Source organism: Grammomys surdaster, unplaced genomic scaffold (assembly GCF_004785775.1).
Source record: "Grammomys surdaster isolate TR1022 unplaced genomic scaffold, NIH_TR_1.0 140, whole genome shotgun sequence".
Lineage (NCBI taxonomy): Eukaryota > Metazoa > Chordata > Mammalia > Rodentia > Muridae > Grammomys > Grammomys surdaster.
The window spans coordinates 2,777,057-2,787,705 of NW_021604598.1; the positions used below are offsets into that span (position 1 = coordinate 2,777,057).

At 55.8% G+C, this 10,649-nt stretch overlaps 2 protein-coding genes across 6 annotated transcripts in view; both read right to left on the reverse strand.

The window, feature by feature from the left end:
• Kank2 (KN motif and ankyrin repeat domains 2) overlaps positions 1-5,363 on the reverse strand; it is a 29,063-nt gene extending 23,700 nt beyond the window's left edge. The window contains exons 1-3 of one of the 4 annotated variants that reach the window (XM_028763780.1): positions 5,299-5,363; positions 2,908-3,012; positions 1,334-2,560 (exon numbers count right to left, since the gene is read on the reverse strand). In XM_028763780.1, the coding sequence (XP_028619613.1) occupies positions 1,334-2,560; positions 2,908-2,944 (1,264 nt within the window). In that variant the 5' untranslated portion in view covers positions 2,945-3,012; positions 5,299-5,363. Of the gene's footprint in view, positions 1-1,333; positions 2,561-2,907; positions 3,037-3,108; positions 4,088-4,601; positions 4,733-5,298 lie in introns of those variants that run through there. The other 3 variants (XM_028763783.1, XM_028763781.1, XM_028763782.1) reach the window with 3 other exon arrangements.
• Positions 5,364-7,086: 1,723 nt separating this feature from the next.
• Dock6 (dedicator of cytokinesis 6) overlaps positions 7,087-10,649 on the reverse strand; it is a 50,414-nt gene continuing 46,851 nt past the window's right edge. For both annotated transcript variants that reach the window (XM_028763863.1, XM_028763864.1), the window contains 7 exons: positions 9,999-10,124; positions 9,821-9,910; positions 9,347-9,583; positions 8,740-8,883; positions 8,521-8,627; positions 8,119-8,280; positions 7,087-7,327 (listed from right to left, as the gene is read on the reverse strand). In XM_028763863.1, coding sequence (XP_028619696.1) covers positions 7,285-7,327; positions 8,119-8,280; positions 8,521-8,627; positions 8,740-8,883; positions 9,347-9,583; positions 9,821-9,910; positions 9,999-10,124 — 909 coding nt within the window. In that variant the 3' untranslated portion in view covers positions 7,087-7,284. The remainder of the gene's footprint in view (positions 7,328-8,118; positions 8,281-8,520; positions 8,628-8,739; positions 8,884-9,346; positions 9,584-9,820; positions 9,911-9,998; positions 10,125-10,649) is intronic.

Consider the following 10,649-nt stretch of genomic DNA (forward strand, 5'->3'; position numbering starts at 1 on the left):
CACTTCCTCTGGGCACACCCCCAATTCCTCTTCCGAAGGCCACTGGGCTTCGGTAGGGTCTCTTTGGCCTTCAAGGCTCAATGGTTGGGTCTGCCACTGAGGGCCATTCCTGGGATTTTTATCTGGTGTAATGTTACCTAAGCAGATCTGTGGAGAGGAGAGAACACCTCACTTCCAGATTCATCCATCTGAAGGTCCCACTGTACAGTGACTTAGAGATGCCACATAACGCCTGAGCACCTGGATCCAGCCATGCCCGAGGCTGTCCCTCAGGAACATGAACAAGACACTCTATCTACTGTCTTGATCTCTGCCAGTTCTTTTCTTTTCTTTTGTTTTGTTTTTCGAGACAGGGTTACTCTGTATAGCCCTGGCTGTCCTGGAACTCTGTAGACCAGGCTGGCCTTGAACTCAGAAATCTGCCTGCCTCTGCCTTCCAAGTGCTGGGATTAAAGGCGTGTGCCACCACTGCCCAGCTGATCTCTGCCAGTTCTTAATTCAAAAGAGGGAACTTACTATGAAACCAACAACCTTGAAGAACCTCCTCTAAACAACTCATGTTCTCTGGAGTTTTTATACTTCATCACAAGGCAGTATGCTAGATGTTCAATTTCTTTGTGCGTGTATGTGTGAGTGTGCATGCATATGCATATGCATATCCGTGTACGGCAGGCAGGAGTGTACGTATGTGCACATGAGTGTGAATGTGTTTGTATGCATGTGTGTGTTCCTGTGTGTGTGCTATGTGCATATGTGTTTAGGCCAGAGGTAAACAGATGGTGTTCCTCAAGGTACTGCCTACCTTATAAAACGTTATGATTCGTTTATGTGGCCAGGGCACACAGATCCTCGGCACAGCTGTGGCACTCGGAGGACAGCCTGCAAGAGTGAGTTGTGCTCTCCTACCATGTGGACTCCAGGGATAGAACGCAGCTCATCTGGCTGGGCTCCAAGGTGCCCTGACCCACCGAGCCATCTCACCGGGCTGTCTTGTTGTCTCAGACAAGGTCCATCACAGGCTAGAACTCACCAAATAACCTAGTCTATCTGGCCCCCATTACCTTCCTGCCTCTGTCTCCCTGTGATGGGGACGAATCCACATGGCTTTGTTTTCACATGGGTGCCAGATCATAATTCAGGTTCTTGTACAGCAAGCGCTATACCAACTGGGCCATCTCCCCAGGCCCAAAACACCAAATTTCTCTGCCCAATGCCTACAACTCCGAGGTCCATCTTGGAATCCTCTCACTTTGATAGGTTGGGGCCACCTGTTTGGCTGAAGGTTAGGATGAGGAGGGAGTGCTATTGGGCCCCCCCAGATTACACCACTCACCTGCCATCCTGGCTGCACCAACGCAACTCCGTTCTGTAATACTGATCTTCTTGGCTGTGTGCACGTTGCTGGTGGTAGCAGCGGGCAGCGGGCACATGGTTTCCACCACCTCATGACTTCGGAACACGTGGGTGTTCTCTGTCCCCCCAGATGTGGCCAGGGCCTTCAGCCCTGTTCCGTAGGGTTCCAGACTCTGAGCTCGCTGTGCAGGGGTCCCTGCTGCAGTGCTGGCTGCCACCTCCACTTCCCGGGGACCCTCCACTACTCGCACAGTGTCCACGCGGACCTGGGTTTCTGGTGGCGGCCAGGCCTGAGGCTGAAGATCTACCTGCTGGGTCTGAGCCGCCCGCAGCTCCTGAAGCGCTTTTTTGAGCTGGGTCTCCAACACGGCCACCTTAGCCACCAGGGCAGCTTCACCATCTGGAATGCCCAAGTCCCGTTCTCGAACCCAGGTGCCCACCGAGCGGGTCTCTGGCGCAGCAGGGTCATCGGGGGCCTCCGGAAGGTCCAGGCAGAGCTCGCTCCGGCTCCGTGTCCCTGAGGGGTGACCTAGAAATTTCTGGCTCTTGAGCTGCACTGTGAGCTGTCTCTTCTCCTCCTGGAGCACCGACAGCTTGACCTGGAGCACGGGAATCAGCTTGACCTGCTCCTCCAGCTGGCGCAGCTTGCGAAGGGCCCCGGCCATCTGTTCACGAACGTGGGCCAGGTGACCAGCGCTGGGTGCCACCGGGGTGGACAGGCCGGAGCTGCGAGGTGTGGGGGGCAGCAGGCCCACACCTGCCAGGGAGCTGGTGGAGCCTGCGGCGCTGGGCGTCAAGGAGCCCAGGCCACCCGATGATGGGGCAGCCGCCTGGTCCTCCAGCCGGCGCCGCGCATCCAGCAGCGTGCGCTCCACGCGTGGGTTGGAGCCGCTGCAGGTCTCCAAGGCTCCGTACTGTGGGTAGAAGCCGCGGCCACAGTAGGAGTAGGCCGAGTGCCGGCTGTCCCCACTGGCGTCAGAGCACAGCGATTCTGTGGACGTCCACCAGGAGCCCGGGCCCCGTGGCAGGGAGCCCAGGCGTGGCCGGCGCTGCACCGCCACCCTGCGCAATGTGTGGCCCTTCTCAATGTCATCCACGTACTTAAGAAAGTCCAGGTCCAGGCGGTAGCCATAGGGCGTCTCCACTGAGTATGGCGGGTCTGGCTCCTTGCTGGGGAAGGCTGCTGGGGTGGCCTGGCCAGGGGTTCCTGGAGTTGGGGAAAGCCGAGGCCTTTAAGTATGCCCCTTTCTGCCCAGCTGATAGCCCAGGGACACAGGTGGCTTTTGCCAGCATTGGTGGCCCACCATTGATCAACAAGGTCTTGTCTGGTCATGTCACCCATTGATGCCAAGGACAGAGGTGTCCTTTCCTCACTCAGACCTCACATTACGGCCGTCCCCTCCCTCACATGACTGTCACAGAGCTGTCCTTCCCTGTCAGGCCCACAGTCAGAGCTGTTCCCCCACGTCAGGTCCTCATATTATGGCTGCCTCCCCCAGCCCCAGACCGTCAGGGCATCCTTCCCATTCCCTCTCCCACCCATCAGCCCCTGACCTGGGAATGGGGCGGGCACATGTAGGACCTGGGCCATCCTCTCTCTGTGGCTGCTCCTCAGATGTCACTCAGGAAACTGAGTCTCCCCAACAGCCTGAGGCTGACCTGCAGAGGGGTTGGCAGGGCAATCTTCAGGGAGAAGGAAGGAGATGCGGCCACCCGCCCTCCACAGACGCCCCGTACCCCATCCGGGTCAGGCACCTCGCATATACTTGAATATCCACGCTCTCCTCCTACCCTCGCTTGGCTGTAGAGAGCCCTAGAACAAAGAAACCAAACCTCCCGACTGTGTGCACATCTGTCCAGCCCTGGACAGGCTCCAGCTGTTCCCACAGCCTCCACATGGCCCCCAGGGCAGGTGGACCCACCCTTCCTGTGCCCCCTCCCCTTGGCCCAGCATAGAAAGTGCACAGGGAGAGCAAGCAGGGTGGGTAAGGCCGGATGGAGGGCTAGGGTGCTACTAGGGACACTCCAGTGGGGATCCCAGAGGAGGACAAGAGTCAGAACATGAAGGTGGGACCCCTTGGCGACCTCAAAGCAAAGAGCCAGCCAGGCCAGTGAAGGGTCGGGAAAGTAGTAAGGATACAAGCTCTGAAAAGCCTTCCTCTTTATGGAAACAATTTTCTCTAAAAATAAACAGTTTCACTGCCCAGCTACATAGAACTTCCTGCCCCCTCAGGATGTGTCTGGGTTGGGGGTGGGTGGGTATAGTAGGGATAGAGTGGGGTGGAAGACTGGAAAGTCACAGAGGTGGAAGCAAAGGGGGGGTGCCTACAGGCTGCTGGGGGTGGGGTGGAATCAAGACTTCTTGCTAAGCCCACTTCAGCCCTGGAGATTAGTCAAGGTCGGTCCTTTCTGTTGTCTGCCCTGCAGCCACTTTGCTGCAGACATCTCCACCCATCTCACTCTCTAGAGTGGACCATTCTAGGCTGTGCATGTTGGCAGTGGGCACCTGGGAGGGTGGATCAGATGGGGCACCTGCTGGGCATGAAGGCAGGCCTAGAACATTCCTCCCCTCTGGCTACGTTCCCCTCTGTATCTCTGTCCCTCCAGCTTGTGTCTCTCCACGTCTCTGCCTTTGCTGGCTTGAACACCTTGAAATGCAGTTCCCACTGTAGTTAGAATTGGCTCTGCATCGGCCTGGAGTCTCAGTCCCTCCAAGGACAGGAAGTCCAAAATGTTTTCTGAGGACTTAAGGGACACACAGAAGTAGGGAGCAGACCTGGAGTAGCCTGGGGTAGGGGCACCGAGGTGGAGTGGATAAAATGAATAATTACCACACAGTTTTGTTTTGTTATTTGAGGCAGAGTCTCCTGTAGCCCAGGCTGGCTTCAAACTCACTATGTAGCTGGGGAAGACCTTGAAATCCTGATCCTCCTGCCTCCCCTTCCCAAGTACTGGGATTGCTGGCTGCACCACCACACCCAGTTATACATTCTGGGGTGGAACCCCAGGTTTCAACACGCTAGGTCCACGTCCTCCATTCCCAGCACTGCTTATGTTTTTGGGAGAAGACCTTGCAAGGTGGGTGTAGTGTCACACGCCTTTAATCCCGGCACTTGGGAGGCAGAGGCAGGCAGATCTCTGTGACTTGAACTTAAAACGGGGCAGAATCGCCCAAGGCACCCCTAGACTCCACACTTCTTATTCTCTAGACGGAGCGATTGTGGTTTAAGGGTCTTCAGTTATCTAACCTCAGGCTGGTAACTCCGCGGCGGGAGTCGGAGGAGGCCCCTCTCGCCACAAGATCCCTGGATGAGAGAGGCGGAAGGAGGCTGGAAGACTCAACAGGTGGGAGTTTTCAGAGAAGGGCCACAGGGTCTCCCCAGAGTGCACCTCCCCACCAGCCTGGGTGAAACTGGGGGTTTTCTTGCCTCGCTCTCTCCGCCCCCAAAGTTAGGGGTGAGAAGGACCCCGCCCCGGGCGGGGAGGGGCGGGGCCTGCGGGGTCCCAGTCTAATGGCAAACATCTGCTGATCCCCCACACCCGCCCAGCAGCCAGGCCCAGCCCGGCCGGACGCCCGGATACCTTCCCGCCGCTGAGGGGCCTGGTCCGGCCACCAAGAGCTGCGGGAGCGGAGACCCGGGCAGGGAAGGGGACAGAGCTAGACCAGAGAGGCGGAGCAGAGAAAGAGAGGCAGGGAATGATAAAGGGATAGAGGTGGGTTAGGGGCAAGGGAAGCAGGGCCCAGGTCAGGGCTGGGGAGGGGACAGGAGAGCGGGGACCCAGACGCCCCGGTCTGCAAAGTTTGGGCGCAGATGGTAAGAGGGACCAGCTAAGACAGAGTGAGCGAGCTTGTAGCCTCGGGTTGGAGGTGGGTTAGAAATCCCGATAGTCCCCCTAGACTAGCCCGGACCCCACGTCGCCCCATCAGCCCTCCGCCCCACTCGCCTGGCGCGCTCGAGCCTCCGCCGTCCCAGGCGTCCTGCCGCTCCGCCTCAGTCGCCGCGAGCCTGCGGAGCCAGCGCGGTAGCCACGCCCACACCAGAAAGCCACGCCCCTCCAGCCTCCCGGGCGCCTGGGCCGCGGGGACTGGGGGCGAAGTTGAAGGGTGGTCGTGGGGGTGCACGCGCTCTCGCTGCGGCCCGAGCACGTCCTAGGGGCGCGGTCGGCTCCTGGCCACCAGCCTTCGGGACAGGGTCCCCCCTTTCTCCAAGCCTGGTGCCCGCCCTTCGCAGCTGGGCGCTGCAGGGGGCGGAGCTGGCCGCGGCCCAGCTCCAGGGCGGGTGCGGGTGGCGGGGACTGGAGGTCACCCCTCCCCCGTTGGCCGCCGGCAGCTGGAAGTCTTCCAGCTGCAGGCCGGGTGCATCATGGCGTGACCGCCGGCCCAAGCTCCGAGATTGCAGCCCATTTCACCACCACCCCCATCTCCTGAAAGTGAAGTTGGGCCTCAGTTTCCCCATTAGCAAAATGGGGTCGATTAACCTGATAAAGTGTGTTCAGAAAATTTCCTTCATACTACTCAAGCTGACACAAATCACAGGGCGTGGTTTATTGATTTTGCGGGTTGGGGATGGACCCTAGGACTCTGAATGCTAATCATTCTGCCGCTAAGCTACACCCTAGCCCAAATTTGAACTTCTGTTTACTCAGGGCTTTCTGAAGCCACTCTCACAGCCTCACAGCGGGGCTGCACACCTGTAGTCCCAGCACATCAAAGATGTGGGGCTAAGACAAGTATCAAGTAAGTACTAGAGAGGCCACCTTCTACTACAGTGATTCTGGGCAAGGAGAGACTGTCTCAAAAACTAAAAGACAAAACAACTGTAAAAGCCGCTTTGCACTCGTGACCCGGGGCGATGTCTCAGTGGGTAAATCGCTTGCCCCTGTGAACCAGGACCTGAGTTCGAATTCCAGTATAAGAGTTGGGCCCAGCCGGGCAGTGGTGGCGCACGCCTTTAATCCCAGCACTTAGGAGGCAGAGGCAGGCGGATTTCTGAGTTCGAGGCCAGCCTGGTCTACAGAGTGAGTTCCAGGACAGCCAGAGCTACACAGAGAAACCCTGTCTGGAAAAAACAACAAAAACAAACAAAACAAAACAAAAAGAAGAAAGAGTTGGGCCTAATGATTACCAGTAAGCCCAATTCTGGGAGCTGGACAGATCTCTATGTCTGGAGCTTACTGGCCAGTGAACGGGCTACGAACCCCAGGTTCAGTGAGACCTGTCTCAAAAAGTAAGCGGAGGCCCAAGGAGAGGCTCATCTGCTGTCAAGCCTGCGTTCCATCCCTGGGGTCCACACAGTGGAAGGAGAGAACTGAGTTCTGCAAACTGTCCCCTGACCTCCACGTGTGTGCCATGCAGACACGCGTGCATCCACACACATACAGACACAAATAAGCAAATGTAAGAAAAAAATACAGTGAGGTGAGGGGCCCAGCACACCCTATAAATCCCAACACTTAGTAAGAAAAGGCCAAGGTGGATGGATTTTTATGAGTTCAAGGCCAGCCTGGGAAGTGAAGTAAACAAAACGTGGAGAATGAGGAATACATGTGCATTACACACTTGCTCGTGCAAACCCTCACCACAGGTGTACACACATGACCACACACGCGCGCACACACACACAGCACTCTTTCCCATGGACATGTTACATTGTGTGTATTCTTTTCTCCAACTGAATGAGCGTCAGTGTCCCTGGGGCAGGAACCCTGTCAACTGTCAGCACACCACACAGGTTGTATATAAAACTCACTTTAAATTAAAAAAACAAACAAACAAAAACAAAACTTAGAATCCATCAGTGCAGACAGACAGAGGGCCCAGCTCCAAGGACTTTGGTCACCCCATGCATGAGGGGCAGGTAAGACTCCAGAAAGGCACAGGCAGCTGAGGTGTGGGTGCTGGTCTTCCGGGTGTGGCTTTTAGCCTTGTTGTCAGAGGTCGGCTTTCCTGAAACTCGATCTGTTCATGGAGTTCCTGGGGGCAGAAGGCAGGTTAGCAGGGCCATAGGATCCCCAAGCTCCGTAGTCTTCCCCAACTTCCTCATCCACACCACGCAACCCTTCCAAAGAATCTGTGTAAATTCTCTTCTGTCTAGCCTGATATGAGCAAAGAATTTTTTATTTTAAATAAGTCACATTTATTTTTGTGCTGTGTTGTATGTGTGTGTGTCTGTGTGTGTGTGCACTTGCAGGTGCACGCACACAAATGTAAACATCAGAAGATAACTTACTAGAACCGGGTCTTTCCTTCTACCATGTGGTTTCTGGGGACTCGAACCCAGGTATTCAAGCTTGGCTGCAAGCACCTTTCACCACTTAGCCGTCTTACTTTCCCTGACCAGAAGATTCACAGATTGTTGGAACCATGTCTATTTCACAGGTGTAGAAACTGAGGCTCAGATGGCCAGCTGAAAGCTGGGGACATGGCTCAGTGGTGGGGCACTAACCTAGTGTAAAGCCTAGGGGTCAATTTCTATCACAGGAATGGGCGGGGAGAGTAGGCAAGATGGTTCAGTGGGGCAAGGCACTTGCTACCAAGCCTGCTGACCTGAGTTCAAAGCCTGGGACCCACTTAGTAGAAGGGAAGTAATGGCTGCACTCTGTCCTGTGATCTCCACACATGCACTGGCACAGACATGCCCACTCCACTAAGTCAAATGCAATAACAGAAAAGCAGGATAGATGAAGTCTCACGACCCAGTCTGGACGCCACACACAGTGCCCATTGTGTGTGTGTATATGCATGGCGGCCCCCGCGGTGGGCACCTGAGGCTGCTGGAACTTGGTGCCAGCAGCTGAGGCAGACGCTGGGTCAGGAGAGGCTGCAGAGCTTCCCGCAGGCGGCTGTAGTGCCGTTCCAGTTCCCGGTGGTACTCCTTCTGGTCTGGGCCAATCAGGGCCTTGTTCTTTCTTAGTGCATCCTCACACCTGAGGGGTGAAGAGGAGGCCACTGGGAACTGGCACTCAAGAGAGAGCAAGAAGAGGGGCCAGGGAATTCTTAAGGGTGTGCGTGTGTGAGGGGTCTGGGGGCAATCATGCACAGACCCACAATGGGCTCTGTGAATTTAAACAGAGTCAGGATGGGTATAACAGGAATCAGGCAGGTATAATGGAGTCGGGGTGGCACAGCAGGGAGTCAGGATGGCAGGGCTATAATAGCCAGTGTACTTTTTGCAGAAATCCTTGAAGCATAGCCGTAGTTTGTTGTGATGGCGGAAGAGCTTAGGATCTTCTGGGATCTCTGACAAAAATACCTGGGCCACTTCCAAGGGACCCTACTGGGTGAGAAGATACATGAGGGTCCTGAACGGCAACTGGAGGTCCATGGTAGCCAGCACCTCCCCCCTGAAATGCCAGCCAGCACCCCCCCCGAAATGCCAGCCATGCCTGGTTCACAGTGGGTCCCACAGAGCCCTGCAGAACCATCTGCAGCATCTTGGCATCTGGAGGGTCCTGCTCGGTGGCAAAGGCCAGCTCCCGCGTCTTCTTCTGCATGTCCTCAATGGCCACCTCTACTGGTGTCAGCACTGTCTGTGGGGTGAGTGGGGTGTATATTGAGTACATGTATCAGCATGTCTGGGTACACCTGCTGGGGCCTGTGCTGTCCTATTCCAAGCCAGCCCAAAGTAGCTGACACTGTGGGGACAGAAGGGTCCCAGGCTATGAACCGTGCAAGGGGATCTGTGCTCCCTATGGGCCCTGACTCAGCTGGGTTTCTGGTCTGGTTCACTTGTAGTTTGCCCTTGAACCTAAGGACTCTACTGTGGAGATTTCCACATTTCTCCAGGCTGGGTGGTAGAGCTTGCACCTGGAGCCTACTGTCTGGGGTCCTCCTACTTTTCAAACCCAATTTCTTATGTCCCTATCTCTTTCTTCCCAAATCCAGAGTCCCTGAAATGCATTGTTTGTGGGGTTCCTCTGCTTTTTCCTCCTTGGAACAGTCTCCCCCTGGACCTTGAGTCCCCACTACCCCTCCCCAAGCCAGTGGTCCCACCTCCTCACGGTGGCACACTCGGATGCGGGTCTTGATGTAGGGAAAGGCATGCTCCGTGCTTAGCAGTGTCTTGCGTTTGTGCTGCTCAGCCAACTCTCCGTGTGCACGCCCATCCGGCGTGAAGGGTGTGCAGAAGAGGAAGGCTCGCAGCCCATAGTTCCGGTCGAAGTAGGTCACCCGGTCCTTGAGCTCATAAGTGTCAAAATGTGGCTCCACATAGGTTATCTGAATGTAGGCCTAGAGCACCAGGTCCATGCATGAGGCTGGGAGCGGTGCAGGGTCCACCTGATACACAGCTCCAGCCAGAGGCCCCGGGTCCCTGCAGGCCTGAAGACTTTGAATCTAGAGGCCCGGATCTTCCTGTAACTAATGTACAGGACTCTCCCAAGAAACAGGACTTGCCCCCACCCTGCAAACAGTATCTACAAACTCCTTCACTATAGGATCTGGGGGAGGGGTGATCAGAGGACCCACCTTCTGTGGGTCCAGCTTGGACTTGTCCACTGGGTTGGAATCTTTGATGATCTCTACCACTTCATCCCCGAACCTCTCCGTGTAGAACTCCTAGAGACATGGGGTTAACTCCGGGTCAGCCGGGCAGCCCCCACTGTAACCCACATGACCTGTCCCACCTCCCAGCGCCAGGACATGCCTCCAGCCGATGTGAGATCTCTGCCAGCTTTGTGATTGACGGTTCCTTGTACACAAACTCTTGTTCATCCAGGTCACCAAATCGTGCACCATAGAAGCCCACTCGGAAATAAGTCCCAAAAACACGCTGGGCTGAGAGAAGCCAGTGGTGTCGGCAGGGAGGCATCTCTGCAGATGGCCTCCATCCCAGACACACTCAGGGTGGGACGTAGAAGGATCCAAGGTGGGAATGGGGAACCCCAGGAACCTCCGGAGCCTGTCTGGGGATCTCAGACACAGCGAGACAGAGGAACATGCCAGGGGACACGAACCACAGAGGCTGGTCACTATTTTTTCCTGTGTATATGTGTGCTGAGTATTGAACCCAGACCACATGTTAGGCGAGCACTCCCTGGCTGAGCAACACCCCCGGCTTCTCACGGCAAGATTCCAGCTTGGGATTCTATGGCTGTGCTAGACCACAGACATTTTCTTCTTTTTACTTAAAAAATTTTGTTTGCTTGTTTATTTATTTAAGACAGGATCTCTCTACATAACCCTGGCTGACCTGGAACTCACTATGTAGACTAGGCTATCCTCCTATCTCAGCCTTCTGGGCTCCACCAGTCTTCCGTCAACTTCCTTGCTTAAGATAAACTCGAGGCTCTGTAGC